Here is a 21,700-nt window from a genome sequence, read left to right on the forward strand (position 1 = left end):
GCAAGGCTGCCACGTGGTCCTCTGTCCATACCTTTGTGAGGTATTATGCGTTTGACACCTTTGCCTCTCAGGATGCTTCCTTAGGGCGGCGAATTCTCCTTTCAGCACAGGAGCGTCCCCACCCTTGAAGGATACTGCTTTGGGACATCCCCAAGGTATCCTGTGGATACCCTATGGACCATGATGTAGAAAATGAGATCTGGTAAGAACTTACCTTTGTTATCTCTTTTTCTACGAAGTCCATAGGGTTCCACAGGACTCTGGTCACCGTTTTTTCCGTCTCCCTCTGGTGAGAATGTGATTCTTGTGTGTGTCCAGATCTTTTTTCTCTCTCTTCCTTCTCCTCCTCCGGCCTATGGCTTGGTACGTAACTGAGATGCCTTGGCTCGGGGGCGGGGTATAGGAGGGGGACCCTAGTGCATCCTGGGAGGCTGAAAACTTAACTCTATGGTGCCCGATGCCTGACGTCATCACCTATACCCCAAGGTATCCTGTGGAACCCTATGGACTTCGTAGAAATAGAGATAGCAAAGGTAAGTTCTTACCATATCTCATATTATCAGGCATTGTCTTCTTACCTGTAATCGAGTAGGTCTTGTCCTCTTACAGGCATTGTCCTTTTACAGATATTGCCCCCTTACAGATATTGCCTCCTTACAGATATTGCCCCCTTACAGATATTGCCTCCTTACAGATATTGCCCCCTTACAGATATTGCCTCCTTACAGATATTGCCCCCTTACAGATATTGCCCCCTTACAGATATTTCCCTCTTACAGGCATTGTGCCCCTACAGGCATTATCCTCATACAGGCATTGTCCTCCTACAGCAGTGATTCCCAACCTCGGTCCTCAAGGCACACTAACAGTCCTGGTTTTAGTGATATCCATGATTGTGCACAGATGGTTAAATCAAAATAACTGAGGTACTAATTAAGTCACTTGTGCTCAAATATGGCTATCCATAAAACCTGGACTGTTAGTGTGCCTTGAGGACCGTGGTTGGGAACCCCTGTCCAGGCATTGTCCTCCTACAGGCATTGTCCTCCGAGTCTGTATACAATCCCCTGAATGAGTTGCAGGACCAAATACTACTTGGTAGCTTAATTAGTAGACCGCAATTCAACTATCTGTGATGGTTACGAGATGCTAGCGGTCTAACCAATTCTTTGGCACCTCACGGCCACCAACATTGCAGATATTTTATTGCACTCAACAGAGGCAGGTAAATTTGCATTGTTGGGGACTGCAAAATAAATTAATCAAATACTATTGTTGATATACATGTCCCAGCAAGCCCTGGCAGCCAGCATGTCTTGAGTAACTACAAGTAACAGCATGCCCCATCAGTCAGTGTCTGCTGGAACAGTTAAACGTTAGTATTTCACTGCTTTGTACCAACCCCACTTGCTCATCAAGGCTCCATTGACAGAAGACCTTCTGCGCCATATGTCCTTTACACATCAGATACATACAACATGGCTGGATTGTCTACTTCCAAAAGTCTCAATTGATGCTGTTCCAGAGACTTCAGTTCCTGGGAATGATCCTAGACACAATCCTGCTTCGGATTTTCATGCCAATAGACAAGGCCATAGCCATACAAGAGTTGGTTCGCTTGGTGCTCAGGCCGAAAGAAAGTGTCTGTGCATCCTTTGCATTCGTTTCTAGGGAAGATGTTGGCCTCCTTCAAGGCCATCAAATTTGGCAGGTTTCACTCCAGAACATTTCAGTTAGATCTCCTATCTCAATGGTTAGGTTCCCACCTACAGATGCATCATTTAGTGCGTCTGTCACCTCAGACACACACAGCCATGATCTGGTGGCTCCGGGTGCACCATCTGATAGCGGGTCGACACTTCAGAATTTGGAATTGGACCCTGGTCACTACGGACGCAAGCCTTCCAGGGGCATTGGTCGCATCAACTGCCCGATCAATGTTCTCGAACTGCGAGCTGTCTACAGAGCTCTGATACAGGCTGCTCCTCTTCTACAGGGACTTCCGGTTCAGATACAATCCAACAACGCCACAGCGGTGGCATACATAAATCGGCATGGGGGAACCCGCAGTCATCAAGCAATGAGAGAGGTCAGACGCATTTTTCTGTGGGCATAAAGGTACGTCAAGGCCATCTCCGCAGTCTTCATTCTGGGAGTCGATAACAGAGAAGCGGACTACCTCAGTCGTCAGGATCTTCACCCCGGGGAGTGGCCCTCCATCCCGAGGTCTTCCTTCAACTAATTCACTGCTGGGGGAGACCTCAAATAGAACTCATGACCTCCCGCACAAATTGATAGCTGCCCCTTTACTGCTCCAGGACCAGGGATCCAGCAGTGGTGGGAGCGGATGCCTTATTGATTCCTTGGCCGTATAGCCTTGTGTACCTGTTCCCGCCTTTTCCACTACTTCCTCGCGTTCTGAAGCGGATGAAGCACGAGCCGACCACGGTCATCCTATTGGCTCCGGTTTGGCCTCATCAAGCTTGGTACTCTGATCTCCTGCTTCTTCTGGCAAGCGAACCTTGGCCTCTCCCATTTCGGTCAGACCTTCTGCAGCAGAGTCCATTCGTGTACCCCGACTTACGTCGGCTTAGTTTTTACGGCGTGGCTGTTGAGACCGCCATCTTAAGAAGCCAGGGCATTCCAAGGGCAGTCATTCCTACTATGCTGCGAGCTAGGAAACCAGTAACATCAGCTCATTATCATCACATTTGGAAGGCATATATCTCCTGGTGTGAAAGACGAGGATCTTTCACTTCGTCCTTTCATTTGCCGCGTCTTCTTCTCTGCCTTCAAAAAGGACTTGACGCGGGTCTTCGTTTAGCATCTCTTAAAGTGCAAAGTTTCTGCTTTTTTCATTTTTTACCAGCACCGCCTAGCTTTGATTCCGGAGGTTCAGACCTTTTTTCAAGGTCTGTGGAGAATTGTGCTCAGGAAGCACTAAAACTGCTTTCCCCAGGTTAATGTACTGCGGCTGCAATCACGTGTTATACCTGGATCTGAGTTTTTCAGACACTTTAAATACTTATTTTGTATTGCATATTTTTTGTATGGATTAAGCTACCATAATACTATATTGATTTTTTTATTGAATTTATTAAAAGCTATATTTTAACCTATTTGCTACTTAGTGTACCCCTAAAAAGAGTATTCTTCTTTTTCTGTTTGCCTTTTTTTCGAATATTGGGCCTGATTCAACAAGGATCAAAACTGCTAAAACGTACGCAGACGACCGATTGTTGTGTACTGCGCATACGTATGCACACAGTGCGCGTGCGCAAATGGCTCACTGCGATCGGGACTATGATCGCAGTGAGTACGCAGACCCATCGCAGAGTGACAGGAAGTATCATTTGGGGGTGGTGACAGGGGGGTTGTTGGAGAAACGCAGGTGTGTCAGTGCATTTGAACGCCATTGCAGGGGCGTGCATTAATTAGCCACTGCGATGGCATACGCAGCCTGATCTCTCACTGCGTACAGGAAGGTTAGCAATTTCTGAGTAAGGTCTGACCTGGTGTAATTTTGTGTGAGGCTCCGATGTTACTCAATGTTACCGCTGTTTTCGCTGGATTGCAAGGTGTTACGGATGTGAGACAGGGGAAGTGGGCATCTTTATATTGGCCTGTTACTGCATTGCCATTGCATTCATTAGCATATTTTTGCAGCAGAGCTGCATGCGCGATTGCTACCGCGATCCGTGCTGAATCAGACCCATTATACTCGGGGTGCACCTCTATTTTGATATTTTGCATTGTTTATGCTGACTTATCATACATTGCCCTGTATAATAGTGTCGTAACGGGGTTTCCTGTGCGGGATAATTTCCCTTCTCCCCCTCCCCATTTCTCCTTTTTTATACAAGTCTACAAAATTGTCAGCCACTGTCTGTCTGTTTAGTCAGAGAAGATTATTCCTCCTGACAAGATAACTTGCTGCAAAGAAGTATGATGTACATAGTTAAGTACAAAATAAGCATCCCAGTTATTTTATTTATATAATTCAGCTCCATAATTAACAAAGCCTTTTATAGATATATATTAGATCTGTTTATTTAGTAATAGTTATTTATGTAGTATCTACATATTTCGCAGCGCTCTACAGAGACTATTTTGTGTGTTTATATATTTGTGTACTTTTGAACATGATATCAAATGTTATATTTGAAAGCTAGATAAGCCTGTAATGAGGCTGTCGTAGAACACAAATGTTGGTATCTTTTGCGCTCTGCTAAAAATAGTACTGCGCATATATATATAGATAGATGGATGGATGGATGGATGGATAGATAAATAGTATTTAGAAAAAAAAGGCACTCAAAAGGGACTTTAAAGCTTATCTTATGGAAAATACATTTTGGCCCAGGACATTACATCATAGTTAATGAGAGGCTCAGGAACTGAGGGCCCGGTTCAGACCCGCTCGCTAGATGCGTTCGCACGCAGCGCAAGTATGCAAATCCGCTATAGCACGGCAAGGCATTAGCACGCCCACTATGTCTTAGCTTACGATCGCGGTGTGTATGCAGACGCCTACCAGCCTGTCTTAAGACACCCACATTCCCACTTCATCTCCAGGATGTGTATGCAACCATCGGTAACATTGTGTGCCATCGGAAGCGAACGCAGCACTTGTGGTCGACCATATCCTACTGCAAGCCCTGCGAGTGCTACAGTGTGTAATTCAGCCATGTGACGTGTACTATGACGCTGCGTCTTAATTATGCACGTCTCTGAAACGGCATTAGGACGCTCAGGCACGCCTGCGTTCACACCACCACTCCCCCATTTCCATCGACCATCCCCAGTCACCACCCACAAACTGCTTCTCCTGTCACTCATTGTAGCGAGCTATCTATGCGCAGCGAGCGAACGCTTCCCGATTGCATGGACTAGTTTGCGCACGTGCACTGCGATGCATGCGCAGATTGCAAACATCGGCAGGCTGCGTGCGAATGCATACTAGGGAGCGGGTCTGAATTAGGTCCTGAGTTCCTGCTGAGCAAATAGCACTGCATATTTATGTTTGGCAGCACAACGATAGCAACAGGTAATGGGTTCTAGACAACATAACTCTGGTTCTTAGACTAGGCATTAGAATGTCAGAAGAACATCACTGAACCTATATCCACCCTGTATGTTCCGATCTCCTCTCTGCCCACAGGAGCTGGTTGCCCGATACGTCTCACTAATTCCCTTCTTGCCGGATAATGTATCTTTTGCTGGAATCTGCAACCTATGGAGTACATCAGATGTGAGTAAGCACGAAACTGATTGAGTGTAATTAGCGAGTGACTTGTGTCAGCAGGCCAAGGATTGGGATTTGATTTATACATTTCTTAGTGTCTGAATTGAGAGATCCTCTATATATTATATAAGACAACCATCTGCACCAGCTATCATGCCTCTATCTTTGCATCCATTTACTCCTAACTACATAATTAATTCATCATAGGAATTATGGATGCTTCCAGCGTGGTCATGTAACAGTAAATCGGGACTCCATAATGAGAAATGACTAAAGTAGTGCAGCTAATCAGTACCCCTATTATTACATGTATTTATGTAGAGGTAGGCAGTACATGTGTTTCGTCTTCTGCACAGAACTACCCATGCAAGTGGCAAGGGGCATAATTTTATAACCATGCAAGGCATGCGACATCTACCATAGGAGATACAAACTCTGTTTCTTTTAATGATATACTTATGCATCAATATATACTGTCCTATGAATGAGCACATTGCATTTACATAGTATGTAGCAACATAATAATAGGATGGCCATGTCTTCTGACAAGCCTGACTGAGTATCCTTATACATTACACTACACCTTGGGCTATGTGAGCACTAAATGCTGAACTTATGTTAAAGAAAATGTGTCAAGTGAGTTTGAAAATACATTAGTCCGCGGTTCCACATAACCTCCTCCGATCTGTCTTCCCTCCACCACACCTTGGGAGGTAACCAGCAGGACTTTGGGGCATGAAGTCACATACCTCCTCCCTTCTGTCTCCCTCCACCACACCATGGGAGGCAACCAGCAGAACTTTGCGGCATGCAGTCACATACCTCCTCCCTTCTGTCTTCCCCCCACCACACCATGGGAGGCAACCAGCAGAACTTTGGGGCATGCAGTCACATACCTCCTCCCTTATGTCTTCCCTCAACCACACCATGGGAGGTAACCAGCAGAACTTTGGGGCATGCAGTCACATACCTCCTCCCTTCTGTCTCCCTCCACCACACCATAGGAGGCAACCAGCAGAACTTTGGGGCATGCAGTTACATACCTCCTCCCTTCTGTCTTCCCTCCACCACACCATGGGAGGTAACCAGCAGGACTTTGGGGCATGCAGTCACATACTTCCTCCCTTCTGTCTTCCATCCACCACACCATGAGAGGTAAGCAGCAGAACTTTGGGGCATGCAGTCACATACCTCCTCCCTTCTGTCTTCCCTCCACCACACCATGGCAGGAAACCAGCAGGACTTTGGGATATACAGTCACATAACCTCCTCCCTTCTGTCTTCCATCCACCACACCATGGGAGGCAACCAGCAGAACTTTGGGGCATGCAGTCACATACCTCCTCCCTTCTGTCTTCCCTCCACCACACCATGAGAGGCAACCAGCAGGACTTTGGGGCATGCAGTCACATACCTCCTCCCTTCTGTCTTCCATCCACCACACCATGGGAGGTAACCAGCAGAACTTTGGGGCATGCAGTCACATACCTCCTCCCTTCTGTCTTCCCTCCACCACACCATGGCAGGAAACCAGCAGGACTTTGGGATATACAGTCACATAACTTCCTCCCTTATGTCTCCCTCCACCACACCATTGGAGGCAATCAGCAGAACTTTGGGGCATGCAGTCACATAACCTCCTTCCTTCTGTCTTCCATCCACCAAACCATGGGAGGTAACCAGCAGAACTTTGGGGCATGCAGTCACATAGCTCCTCCCTTCTGTCTTCCCTCCACCACACCATGGCAGGAAACCAGCAGGACTTTGAGATATACAGTCACATAACCTCCTTCCTTCTGTCTTCCCTCCACCATACCATGGAAGGCAACTAGCAGAACTTTGGGGCATGCAGTCACATACCTCCTCCCTTCTGTCTCCCTCCACCACACCATAGGAGGCAACCAGCAGAACTTTGGGGCATGCAGTCACATACCTCCTCCCTTCTGTCTTCCCTCCACCACACCATGGGAGGCAACCATCAGGACTTTGGGGCATGTAGTCACATACCTCCTCCCTTCTATCTTCCATCCACCACACCATGGGAAGCAACCAGCAGGATTTTGGAGCATACAGTTACAAAACCTCCTCCCTTCTGTCTTCCCTCCACCACACCATGGGAGGCACCCATCAGAACTTTGGGACATGCAATCACATAGTCAACATTCATAATTTCGACAGTTATGATGTCAACGTGGTTAAATTGTTGACAACATAAATGTCGACAGCTGGAAAATGTTGACATTGTGTTGACAGTGGAAATGTCGATGTTATAATTAGGGATACATTACAAATTACTTGTTGACATTGTGACATGTCGACATATCATCAGTGTTGATATACTAAACATGTTGATATCACTATGTCAACATAAAGATTGGCGACATGATCACTGTGGACATAATATACCAATCCCAAACTTTAGGACCTCTATAATGCTTTTTATTTAACTTCCTGGCACATTTTTAGAAACAGTCGGCTCAAGTGAATGAGTTTTAAAGGTCCATTAAACCCCCAAACAGAATTTTTCATAGATGAACTATGAAGATTTAAAATATTATTCAGTGTTTAATTTAAAACTGCAGCTCTCTTAATATTTAAATAATTATTTCCTGATGCCCCTCACACATGTTTTGGATTGTGCCCTCATGGGATCTGATACAGGTGGAGAAGCTGAGAATGCAGTCATTTGAGTTGCTGTGACATCACAAGCATTGTATATGAGTCAGCCAATCCACTCATTGCATTTCTGCAAGTGTGCCAGGCTATGAGTCACCCTGTGTCTGCTCAGTAAGAGGAGCTCCTTTCTTCTAACATTAGGTCCTGCTGCTGAGGAATGAAAGAGGTTACTACTTAAGTTCACCATAAAAACTTGAGTTATGTATAATTCAGCTTTGCAATACACAACTTTATTATTATTTATTTATTATTTATTACCAGTTATTTATATAGCGCACACATATTCCGCAGCGCTTTACAGAGAATATCTTACCATTCACATCAGTCCCTGCCCCAGTGGAGCTTACAATCTATATTTTCTACCACATGCTCACAAACATACACACTATGGTCAATTTTTGAGGAGAGCCAATTAACCTACCAGTATATTTTTGGAGTGTGGGAGGAAACCGGAGTACCCGGAGGAAACCCACGCAAGCACAGGGAGAATATACAAACTCCGCACAGTTAGGGCTGTAGTGGGAATCGAACCCATGACCTCAGTGCTGTGAGGCAGTAACGCTAACCATTACACCGTCTGTGCTGCCCAATATATTCAGTATATAGTAATGTCAAATCGTAGCTTCTATTGCTCTTTAAATGTTATTATTATGAGTTAAATCATAATGTTGGTGTAGTAAGGATGCCAGGAAGCAATGATCAGATTGGTGATGTAGTCCTGATGTCTGCTCCTTGCTCTGTTCAGCAATTCCTCGACCTTCTGGCTGGAGATGAAGAAGAACATGCTGTCCTGCTGTGCAGCTATTTCCTGGCCATGGGGAAGAAGGCATGGCTCGTAATAGGAAACGCCATTCCTGAGGTATGTTCTGGGAGGACGAAGTCATCATTTATATGCAGTTAGTAGACTGTGTTACTACTGTTATGTTTTCACATCTCATTGGTTAAGACACCACAAACAAGGAACTATTTTAATTAGTCCTTGTTCACCTGAGAGGTTCATTATCTGAGCATTTTATCTCTGTTTGAATGAATGGAATCGGTAAATGAACGATGGTACATGCACCTGTGCAGGGCCGGTGCAACCTACTGAGCAAATTATGCAAAGCAGGGATGTTCCGGGCAGTAGAAGCGCTCTTCCCACTCCGCTAGCCTGCTGAGTCCACTCTTGCTACAGCTGCGCTTGTCAAACTGTATGAAGTGCGGCTTTTCAGTCTCAGACCACCGTCACTGTTGCTGATTTTCCCAGGCCGGAATTGGGCAATGCACTACTGGGAAATAATTCCCATGAGACTGTGCTGAGGGGTGAGAGGAGCATGTACTGAGCTCTGATTGGTGGAGCCCATCACATGCTCCTCTGACCCGTGGAGGTCAGCAGCAGCAGTAGCATCATAGGAGAGATTAGGGATAGACATCAGTGGTATTACATCGGTGATAACCATCGATGGCACAATAACCTACTATGATGAACCATCAATTGCAGAAATCCGTTGGCTCCCTGCCATCGATGGCAAACCATCGACCATCGGTAGTAAACTATACTAATGATGATCGATGGCCATCCCTAGGAGAGATTCATTCTGAGACTGTGTTTCTGCTCTGCTGAGTGCCTGATGCTGCTTCCTGTGAGTACACGGTGGCATAATGTGTGGGCACTAGAATTGTGTATAAGGAGCACTACTACCGTGGGTATTATGTGTATAAGGGGCACTACTACTGTGGGCACTGTGTATGAGGGGCACAACTGTGGGCATTGTGTATAAGGGGCACTATGTGGCATTATGTGTATAAGGGTCAGTACTAGAGTAACGTGTTTAAGGGGCACTACTACTGTGGGCATTGTGTATGAGGGGCACTACTGGGTGGCATGTGTATAAGGGGCAGTACTAGTGTGATGTGTATAAGGGGCAGTACTAGTGTGATGTGTATAAGGGGCACTACTACTGGGGCATTAAAGTTATATAAATTAAAGTACTTCCTTGCCTCGCCCCTGCCTGTAACCTATTCCCAGATCCTCTATGTCTTGTGTCTCTGTAAGTTTTTCACGCGATTGTTATGTACTTTAGGGAACTCAAACCATGACAGATTCGCTATGGTGAAGAGGATTTGGGATGCTCCAGGAGCGTAAAACTAAATGCTTACATAACATGCAGTGACAGTCTTTATCTATTTCAGGGTCCCACTGCATATGTGCTAACCCTGGAGCAGAACCAGTACATCATATGGAATCCCAGCAGCGGGCAGTGTTACAGCCAGTATGACACTTTTTGTCCATTGCAAAGTGTGGGCTGCTTGGTCACTGCAGACAATGTGAGTATGTGCCAGAATTAGATTATTTACAGCCGCACATAAATACAAAGGTGTGGCCTTGACTTCATAACAATATAATTAATATAGCAAATGTGTGTATGTGTGTAAAGCATAAATAACCATTTTATATTACCATACTGTCTCCCAGTGGTCTTGTCAGCTTGGAAGAATTAACATTGAATTCAGTGACCTCTGCACCAAAACTTCCCAGTGTTACATTATTAGGATCCTATTTTTAAAGCTTTAAACTAATCAGCAAACCTAATACTATGAATACACCACATATTATAATTATATATAGAGTTATGGTAGACTTACCTAGATAACTCCTTTTCTTCGAGGTCCATAGGGTCCACAGGGATACCATGGGGATATTATGGTTGGAAGACCAGGCACCAGACAGTTAAAGCTTTGGCTCCTTGAATGCCCAGGTTCCTTCTCCATATGAACCCCGCCCCTAGCCATAGGACTTCAGTTTAGTTAACAAGCATAAAGGCCGGAGAAGGAAAGAGGAAAAAGAACAATCGTACACCAAAAATACTCTTACAGAAGATGACGGAATATGTGACTGAAAGAAAATCACCCAATGAAGCCAGGTGCGTCAGGGTTGGCGCACTGTGGACCCAATGGACCTCCAAGAAAAGGAGTTATCTAGGCAAGTCTTGGGGATCCACAGGGATACCATGGGGATGTCCTAAAGCAGTTCCCCTAGGATGGGTCACCAAAAGGAAGCATCCTGAGAGGCAAAAGTATCAAAGGCATAAAACCTAAGAAAAGTGTGGACAGAAGACCACGTGGCAACCTTGCATACTTGTTCGGCAGAGGCACCACGACTGAATGCCCACAATGGCCCCACAGACCGAGTAGAATGTGCTGTCACCATGCTTGGGACAGGAGGATCAGTCTGTGTGTACACTTGAGAGATAGTCATGCGTAACCATCTCGCCAGAATCTGCTTATTAGCTGGCCATCCTCATTTGTGAAAGCCATATAATACAAAAAGAGAATCTGATTTTCTAACACAGTTTGTACGCTCCACATAAATACGAAGAGCACAAACTACATTCAGGGAGACTTCACCTACAGAAAGGTCTGGAGCCTGAAAAACTGGAACAACAATTTCTTCATTAACATGAAAATGGGACACTACCTTAGGAAGGCAACCCTCCCTTGAACGAAGAACAGTTTTATCCTGGTGGAAAAATAAAAAATTTGGAGCGACAAAAGAACGCTGCCAAATCCAAGACTCCGCGAACAGAAGAAATAGTAAGAAGAAACAGTGTCTTTGCTGTCAACCACTTCAATACTACAGAGTCTAAAGTTTCAAATAGGGGAGCTTGTAGCCCCTTAAGAACCAAAGATAAATTGCACGGTGCTACCGGTGGAACAAAAGGAGGCTGAACTTGCAGGATTCCTTGAAAAAAAATTCTAACATCTGGTAATGAAGCAGTCTTCTTCTGGAACCAGACTGACAGTGCAGAAACCTGCACTCTCAAAGTGGCCAGGTGGAGACCCTTGTCTAACCCTGCCGGCAGAAAAGCCAGTATCCTGGAAATCCTAAACACCTTAGGATCATATTCCTTATGAGAACACCTTTGACCAAAAGAATGCCAAACTGTGTAATAGATGCGAGCAGAAGCAGGCTTCCGTGCTCTAAGCATCATTTGAATTACAAAACTGAAAAATCCCTTTGTTTTTAAGATGGAAGATTCAAGAGCTATGCCGTCAAAGCCAGACTGGGCAAGTCCGGATGTCGGCAGGGACCCTGCGTTGGCAGATTCTGCCACCGAGGAAGAGGATACGGATTGTCTACTGACAGATTCTGTATGTCGGTGAACCCATCACGTCTGGGCCAAGCCAGAGCCACAAGTATTACTGTTCCGCCTTCTTGCTTGAATTTCCTGAGAACTCTTTGAAGCAGGGAAATTGAAGGAAAGAGATACCCCAACTTGAAGTCCCATCTTACTGCCAGTGCATCCACAAAGGCTGCTGATGGGTCTCTGGACCTGGCCCCGTACGTGGGGACTTTGTGGTTGTGGCCTGACGCCGTGAGATCTATCTCTGGTAGACCCCATTTGTTTACCAGGAGCTGAAACACTCCCAGATGGAGAGACCACTCTCTGGCGTGTATGTCCTGGCGACAGGGCCGGATTAAGGTCTGTGGGGGCCCCTGGGCAACAAACATGTGGGGGCCCCTATTAAATGTGACAAACTGGGGGTATGCACAATGGGGACCCCAGTAGTGTCAGTGCCCACTGTGGTAGTGCCCCATATGCAGAGCCCACAGTAGTGGTGCCCTTTATTAAGTGCACCCAGTAGTAGTGCCCCCAGCAGTGTTGCCCCTTATGCAGTGTCCCCAGTAGTTTATGCCCCTGTAGTAGTGATCCCAATAGTAATTAATGCCCCCTGTATAAATGCCCTCAGTAGTAATACCCTTGTAGTTGTGCCCCCAGTAGTCATGCCCCCTGTGGTAGTGGCACCAGTAGTAATGCCCCCTCTAGTAGTACCCTCTGTATAAATGCCCCTGTATTAGTGCCCCTAATAGTAATGTTCCCTCTGTACTAGTGCCCCAGTAGTAATGCCCTACTTTCAAGTAGTCCCCAATAGTAATGCCCCCAGAAATGGTGCCCCCAATAGTAATTCCCCTAGTTTTAATGCCCCCTGTAGTAATGTTCCTTCCCGAGTAATGCACCCTGTAGTAATGCCGAGTAATTCCCCCTGTAGTAATGCTGAGTAATGTCCCCCAGTAGTAATGCTCCCCCGAGTAATGCCCTCAGTGGAACATCCGCTTGCGCTAAAAAGAAAAAAAGTCATACTTACCTTAAGCCCCGCTCCCGCTGCCTTCTGGTCCGCCCGGCTGCTCCTCTGAACTATGGAAGAGACGTTATGACGTCTCTCCCATAGTGCACTGCCTGAGCCGGAAGCCGGAGCTCACGAGTGAGCTCTAGCCTCCGGCTCTGGCTGCCGCTGCGGGGAGGGAGCCAGGCGCCCGCTGGTTACAATTTCAGCGGGTGCCTGGCCTATGGTGCCTCCCTGCGGCGCCGGGCTTAGGTGTCCGGAGGAGGCGGAACTGGTTCCGTCTCCTCCGGTTCACTTTAACCCCGTGGGCTGGGTGTGGGAGCCCTTCCGGTGTGGGGGCCCAGGGATGATCGCCCCTGTCGCCCCCCCCCCTGTAATCCGGCCCTGCCTGGCGACTTAGGAAGTCTGCTTCCCAATTGAGAACCTTCGGAATGAATATTGCCGAGATGGTCGGAAGATGACGTTCTACCCAACTGAGAACTTTTGTCACTTCCTTCATGGCCGCATAACTCCTTGTCCCACCCTGATGATTGAGGTAGGCCACTGTAGTCATGTTGTCGGACTGGATCTGTACAGGCCTGCCCTGGAGCAGGTCCTGTGCCCTGACAAGTGCTTTGTATACTGTTCGCAGTTCCAGAATGTTTATTGGCAGACGACTTTCTTGATTTGTCCATCTCCCCTGGAAGGTGTGATGACCTGTCACTGCCCCCCATCCGCAAAGACTGGCGTCCGTGGTGAGAAGCACCCAATTTGGAATGCAGAACAGTCGCCCTTTGTTGAGATGCTCCTTTTTTAGCTACCACAGAAGGGAGTGACGAACCTCAGCAGTGAGAAAGATCACCTGGGACCGTATTAAACGATTCAGTCTGTTCCACCTGGAGAGAATCAACCCTTGCAGAGGCCTAGAATGGAAGTGAGCATACCCCACCATGTCAAAGGTCGATGCCATTGTTCCCAGCACCTGCATTGCTGACAGAATGGATATTTCTTGCTTGCATAGCAGCATGCGTATCCACTTTGATAAGGCCCCAATTTTGTCCTCTGGCAGATACACCATTTGTGCCTGAGAATTTAGAAATGCTCTCAGATGTACCATCTGCTGTGTTGGAGAAAGTGATGATTTCTTCCAATTTATGATCAAGCCGTGCCTTTTGTAGGTAGGCTATGGTCAGTTGAAGATGGTTTTGCAAAACCACCGGGATCCGTGCCAATATTAGAAGGTCGTCCAGATATGGCAGAATTCTGCCTCCCTGACGCTTGAGATAAGCTGTCATGACTGACATTATTTTGGTAAATACCCAGGGAGCCGTAGAAAGGCCAAAGGGTAGAGCCTGAAATTGGTAATGAAGGACAGCAAATCATAAAACTTGCTGATGGGATGGGATAATTGGAATATGCAGATATTCATCCTGAATATCCAGGGAAACCATGTAATCTCCCAGCTCCATAGCCAAAATAATTGACCGGAGAGTTTCCATGCGGAATTAGGGAACATAGATAAACCTGTTGAGGGTCTTTAGATTCAATATAAGGCGATATGCCCCATTCGGCTTCTGGACCAGAAATAGAATTGAGTAATAACTCTTTCCTTGTTGGGACACAGGAACTGGAACTATTACCAGATGAATGGCTTCCTGAAAAGTCAAGGCTTTGTGGCAAAAAACTTCTGGCAGGGATGTCTCTTAAAAGTGAGGGCATACCCCTCCAGGCATCTGTAGGTTTGATGCCGATAATCCGCAAACTGAAGAAATTGGCCCCCCGCACCGAGGGATCCCCCAGGAGGTGGCCCGCTCCATCAGGCCGAGGGCTTGTGTTACGGCTTAGAAGCTGAATGTCTTGCATTAGTTTGTTGTTTTGACTTACGAAAACTAGTCGGCCTAGAAGAAGTCTGTACCTTACCTCTTCTCTGAGGATGGAAGGACTGAAAATAAACCTGCCTAGCTCTGCTATTAGACTTAGATGGCAGACCTGCTTCAAGCCGCCAGAGTAGAAATTATGTTATCCAACTCTGCTCCAAAAAGTACCTTTCCATGAAAAAGTAAAACTTCCAGCGCCCTCTTTGATCCTGTATCAGCTTTCCAAGATCTTAACCAAAGGGCCCTGCATGCTACTATGGACGCTGCTGATGCCCTAGAAGCTAAAATTCCAGCATCCACTGAAGCTCCAGACTTCAGGCTGTAATTGCCTGCAAGGGATTTGCAACAAAGTATTAAAAAGTGAAAGTTAGATTTAGGATTGTTTAGTTTATCCCATTACTTTTGGCCCCTTAAAAAGTGGGAGGCACATATAGCAACCCTTGTAATTCCTACACCGTTCACCTGATTTGGATGCAATTACCCTCAAATTAAATCTGAAAGTCTGCAGTTAAAGCACATCTTGTTTGTTTCATTTCAAAGCCATTGTGGTGGTGAAAATTCTGTCAATGTCCCAATATTTATGCACCTGACTGTGTGTGTATATATATATATATATATATATATATATGTTATAATATTATACACACATACACTGATTAGTCATAACATTAACCCCACTGATTATCTCGACACCTGTCAAGGATTGGGATATATTAGGCAGAAAGTGAACAGTCAGTTCTTAAAGTTGATGTGTTGGAAGCAGGAGATCTAAACGACTTTGACAAGGGCCAAATTGTGACGGCTAGACAACTGGGTCAGAGCATCTCCAAAACGGCAAGTCTTGTGGGGTGTTCCCGGTATGCACTGGTTGGTACCCACCAAAAGTGATACAAGAAAGGACAACCGGTAAAGCGGCTACAGGGTCATGGTCGTCAAGATTCATTGATGCACTTGGGGAGTGAATTCTAGCCCGCTTAGTCCTATCTCACAGAAGAGCTATTGTTGCCCAAATTTCTGCTGGCTATGAGAGAAGAGTATCAGAATACAGAGTGCATTGCAGCTTGCTGCGTGAGGGCCTGCACAGCCGTAGACCCATGCTGACCCTTGTCCACCGCCGAAAGTTCCTAACCTGGACCATGGAGCAATGGAAGAAGGTGGCCTGGTCTGATGAAAATCTTCTATTACATCATGTTGTACCAAGATGCACTTTGGGAAGAAAGAGGCAAGCCGGTGGAGGCAGTGTGATGCTCTAGGCCAGAGGTTCCCAAACTCCGCCATTACAGTCCAGGTTTTAAGGATATCCATGCTTGAGTCCAGAATTTAAATCAAATTGACTGAAGTGCTAATTAAGTCACCTGTGCAGAAGCATGGATATCCTTAAAACATGGACTGTAATGGCGGAGTTTGGGAACCTCTGCTCTAGTCAATGGGCCTGATGGGCCTGAACACTATTCCAATCTTCACACAGTTGAGCGATTATTGCTGGTCTATAAATTGCGTCACAGCCGCATTGCGCACATGCTGCGAGGGAATTTCGATCGCGCTCATTGTGAGGATTCACTCGAAATTGATTAACAGGAAGAGACCGTTTTGTGGGTGATTACAGGGAGTTTTGGTCAAAGCGCGGACATGTCAGAGCCGTTTCCTGGGCGTGTACTGGCCAGCGTCTGAGATTGCACACGCAGAGAACAAAGCTCCAGCGTCTCAATTACCACGCCGATTCTGAGTGACCAAAGACTCACTCGAGGAGTCGATGTTTTCAGGATCCGCGTCCAATGCTGTGTTTGTGTACACAGTTTTGGGCAGCTACAGGGGCTCTGGTGACCGTCTCAATAAATTCTGTTGACTGATGTATTAGCATATTAGCATATTTTTACCCAAATAGGATATAATATTTTATATATAACGACTATGTTTTATGCTATTTCCCTCATTGTCTTATTTTGATCCATCTTCTGGGTGTGTTTTTGTCGTTTAGATCTGGTTCAACATTCAACAACATGATTCTCCAATGGGCATAAACTTTGACACAGGGCGGCCTATGCAATGGAAGCCGTTTTTCTCGCGAAGTTATCCGAATCCAGGACTTTCCAGCGTGCAGGTATTTCTTGTGGAGAAATTGCATCATCATGGTGCAAAAACCACCTGTATGAAATACCTTGTCATTTTCTCATAATTTATGGACTGATAGGGCTTACTGGTGACGTGGCACATTATTCTGCCCCTTTAACAATTTAGATTGGTGAGCCTTTTGTGAATTGGTTTTGCATGTTATTGTACCTATGTGTTTATATTGAACTAGCTGGGATACCCGACATTGCCCGGGTTAAAGACTGGACCCTGAAGTACACCTGCAGCCTTCAGTTTTTTACATTGTTCTCACCTATAACTTGGATAGCTATGCAATTTAGGAGTAGATGACAGTGCAGACAGGTGTATTCTTATACCGTTCAGAATGGGGTATATCAGGAGCAGACTGACTTACAGAACAGAAATCAGTATAGCTCCAAAAATCACTTGGGTTTCAGAAATCACTGCAGAACAGAGGGGGAGATTCAGCTGCAGATGGAAATGCTATCACAGCTACTAACATGTTAGCAGCTGCGATAGCTGTAATATATGTAATGCAGCTAATATGGCAAGACTGACGGAGATCCTGGCTTCTCCACTTCCCCCCAACGGTGGCGACACGCCTCTATTTTGGGAAGCGGTGGCCGTCGCTGCACCCTCCACACCCAATCACTGACAGTCTGCTGCCAGGCTTCGTGTAGGATCAGGCTCATGCGCAGATTCCAGATAATAGGGAATCTGAATGATCCCTGTCACTGCGTCCACAGCTGAACCACCCCCTTATATCGCTCTGCAGACCAACATTGAAGACCATGTCTAGCAGGGCTGCCCTCGGGGGGAATGCCGACACTGGAGTCCCATTCCCGGACAGAAGGGGGCCCGTCCGCAATGGCACTGTGTGGCTGCAATCACTCACCCCTGCTGTTTGTAATCTCCATATGCTAAGTTTTGCCTGGAATAAAGATTGTGGATTTATTATGCTAAAAATAGATGGGGAAGGGGTATCTGGGAAAGGATTCTGCACAAGAAAAAATACTAATGTGTCTTATGAACCACCTGTAAATAATGATTACAGGAAGTGAGCCTTCCCTTCTATATTTAGGATGTTAGTGGTTCTCCCTGAAGTAAAAAAAATAGTCAAGATAAATATAAAATTTCTTGCACAGGCAAGACAAGAGGACTCCTTTTTGGGGCACTCTTCTAATCCGTATAGTATATAACTTGATGAATTAATGAAATTAAAAAATACATTTAAATAATATACTCATTAAAATATGAAGTGCAAAATGCTGTACGTTTATAATGTATTCACATATAATCAGTGTGGTATCAATCCTGTTTTTGGTGAGTCCAAGTTTGACCCTCAATAACAGGACTCTGATGTGTTATGCTGTCTGCCACAGTCTGAATGTATCAAGTGCTGAGCTGCTCATGAGCCTGCCAGGCACTCTGCTGTAAGATGAGACAGTGAGAGACATTCTAATAAGGCACATTGGGCCTGATTCAGAGCCAGACGCAATTAGCGCTCGCTCGTCCAGAAAATAGGAGTGGCTATTCAAATGAACCGTTCGCTGTTTGCGGTCTGTTCACGCCTCTAGGTCTGAACGAGCGAACAAAACTTGCGGTCGTTTTTTGGGAAACTACGCCCCCTGGCCGCTCGCATCCTACCAGTGACGTAGTCAATGACGCTGCTGTTTTAATTATGCACACCCATAAAATGCCCGTTTTGACCTTTAAGCACGCCTGCGATCGGATCTCCACTCCCCGTTTTCAAGCACCTTCCCCTGTTACCACCCACATACGCCTCTTTCTGTCACTTATCAGGCATTCGCTATTTTGCGAGCACATGAATTTCGACCACACTGACTGGTTCGCGCATGCGTATAACGATCCGTACGCATGCGCAGTTGGGCAAACATCGCTCGGAGCGAACGAGCGGCCGCTTACGAGCGGCTCTGAATCAGGCCCATTGTTTAATGTCAGTTTATCATGCAAACACAGAGTGCTAACTAACTCCGTATTTCATGTATGTGGCTACTGGAAAAAGATAAAATACAGCACTTTGGAAGAGATGAGTATTTGAAGCCAGCCCCTCAGCCCCAGAACCTTTGTATTTTAGGTGTGTCCCACCTAAATTACAAAGGTTTTATGGGATTGTGTGACAGTGTGTGGCCCTAAATTCAAACATTGCCAAAAACCTAATTCTGGTCAAACTACACCACCATGCCAAATTTGGTGGAGCTAGGTGCCAAACTGGTGCAGATCACATTTTGAACAACTGTCTACACTGAATAAATGTGGTAGCCGCAGTTACTATCTCTGTAACTTTTCTTCCTTATGTTGGGAAACAATAATTAGGTTTGTTATTCCTGAATAGCTTGTAACGTTATTATTATTATTATGAATGACCTTTATAGTGTGCCACAGTGAAAAGAAATTGGTAGCTGGTACACCATACCTGCCTATACCACCTTACCTCGGCCATTAGCTGCGCCACCAATCGCTCAGTGGGGAGCCGGACCCAGGCCGGCTTGCATGAGTAACCATGGGGCAGTTCCCCCGGGGTACAGAGCCCTGGGGCAGCACAGCAGCAGCCGAAGCTCTGGGCATGCTCCTAGTGTGCCGAGAAACGGGGGCATGTCGAGTGTACACTCCCATTGCGCCATTTGGGAGTGTACAGAGTACACTGAAAAGAAATGATCTACTTGCACAACTGTCAGTAGGCAGCGTCCATTTATATTCCAGACTTCTCTGTCTGATCTCTAATAACCAAAACAGTCTTCTTTGCTAATAAATATTTTTTTTTATTTTATAGCCTGAAGAGTTAATTTATCAGCCTACAGATAAGACTGCTGCCATGGAGCTCCAGGACAGGTATATCGACCATACGGGATACTCTATGAAAATTTAGCAATGGAGATTGTGTCTTAATTTAAGGTTATATCCATATTATATTACCTTATACTGCCAATTATTCCTCCACTTCTGACCCTTCTAATGCTAGTAAGAAGCCTATACAGGTAGCTAGCAGGGCATGCTGGGAAGACCATGCTGTTACAGAGGCAGATGTTGCTTACCTCTGTCCTATACACTGTGTAGGGTTACACTTCCTTAAGATCTATCAGTATGTGACCTGACATTTCTCAGATTGAAAAGAGATTGGGTCACTTTGCTTTAAAGAAGTACATTTATTTTGCTTGAATGCATAGAGACAGAGGCATAATCTGCATCATGAGGTTTGAAAAGATATACAATTCAGTATAAAGACACGAGAATGCTCTAAAACAACCGCATAATATACAGGATTAGTGTTGGATGTATGAGTGTAGCCATATAGATTTATATATCAGACCCAGACAAGGCCGGATTAAGAGCTTCATGGGTTTTGGACTGAAAATGATCAAGGACCTATTGTGAGAAGCGGAGGAGGTGTGACCAGTGCTCTGTGGGAGTGGCCAGTGCGATGTGGGCGTGTACACCACCTACGCTATCAGCCCCAATGTCTCTCTATATATATTTAAGCCTAAAAATTACAACATATTCTGAGGAAAATACAATTTTAATACTTGTGAATTTTGGGCAATCATGTGGAGCTGGTGGCTGGTCATCCTCATGCTATCCTGACAATGGGCCTATTTTATGTGGAGGCCTGGTTCTGTAGCTCCAATCGCCCCATTGTTAGTCTGGACCTAGCTCCAGATAAGAGTCATTAGAAACTAAAGAGGAGTAAGGGCAGCTCATACCAAAAGAGGGACCGTGTGGAGGAACTAAGACATCAGGATACATATCAAACAGAAAAGCGACAGCAAATTAATAGTTTAGTATTGCTGAAAATTTCTGTAATTATCAGATGTTAAGAACCAAGGTCAGTCCGATATATCGGAGGTGCTGCACATGTACAGTAACGCTGACTGGGATAGTAAACGTACGGTTTCCTTGTTATTCCTATTTGTATTGTTTGTAGGATTGAGAAGCTGCTGAAAGAGAAGATCATGGAGTGGAGGCCGAGACATCCCACCCGCTGGAACAGATACTGTACGTCCACTCTCCGACACTTCCTGCCGTTACTGGAGCAGAACCAGGGCAAAGAGGTGGAGGACGATCACCGGGCAGAGCTGCAGAGACAGCTGGGAGATTACAGGGTAAATCATTTGTGCATTTTAACAAGGTCCTATTAATGAGCTGGAGGACCCAGACTGGAGTACAGTGCAGGCAGCCATGGTCGCCGAGATGAAGGGGGGGAGCAGATACTAGTTACTCGGGCCTGGGCTTGTTGGAGGGGCCCAGGTCCGCCATTCCCCTCCCTCCCCCTCTTTAGTCTTGTCAGCGGCAGCAGCGCCCAGCACACACTGCTGTGTACTAGGCTGCATTGAGTACAGGGAGGCTCCTGCCTCTAAGTGCAGCAGCCAACTCCTCTGCCTGCACCTGTTTGTAGGGGGAAGAGCGATCGCACTTATGATCTGCCCTGCTCAACGGCGCCCCCCAGTGGGATGCACGGCATCGCAAAATACTATTATTTTTATTTTTTTGTAAAGGAGGCATGGCAACTTCTCCTTACATTAGGTTACGCCCCCTTGCCAGTACCCGGGCCCGGCCAGGTTCTCTACAGCCCAGCCATTTTGTGTGTTAAACCAATAGACATAACAACGCTGCCCACATTAATCCCTAGAATGCAAAGGGCTTCAGTTATCGGTTCCTAGTAAAGGAATCGGCTGCACTGAAATGACCATGGGTTCAGCCAGCATAT

The 21,700-nt window shown here is 46.0% G+C and overlaps 1 protein-coding gene across 3 annotated transcripts in view; it reads left to right on the plus strand.

Moving 5' to 3' along the window:
- CC2D2A (coiled-coil and C2 domain containing 2A) overlaps nucleotides 1-21,700 on the plus strand; it is a 121,016-nt gene that overhangs the window by 95,957 nt on the left and 3,359 nt on the right. For all 3 annotated transcript variants that reach the window (XM_088473872.1, XM_088473874.1, XM_088473873.1), the window contains exons 30-35: nucleotides 5,162-5,251; nucleotides 8,667-8,780; nucleotides 10,094-10,228; nucleotides 16,862-16,984; nucleotides 19,769-19,827; nucleotides 20,918-21,095. In XM_088473872.1, coding sequence (XP_088329998.1) covers nucleotides 5,162-5,251; nucleotides 8,667-8,780; nucleotides 10,094-10,228; nucleotides 16,862-16,984; nucleotides 19,769-19,827; nucleotides 20,918-21,095 — 699 coding nt within the window. The remainder of the gene's footprint in view (nucleotides 1-5,161; nucleotides 5,252-8,666; nucleotides 8,781-10,093; nucleotides 10,229-16,861; nucleotides 16,985-19,768; nucleotides 19,828-20,917; nucleotides 21,096-21,700) is intronic.

This window comes from Taudactylus pleione, unplaced genomic scaffold (assembly GCF_031769625.1).
Source record: "Taudactylus pleione unplaced genomic scaffold, aTauple2 ptg000143l, whole genome shotgun sequence".
Classification (NCBI taxonomy): domain Eukaryota; kingdom Metazoa; phylum Chordata; class Amphibia; order Anura; family Myobatrachidae; genus Taudactylus; species Taudactylus pleione.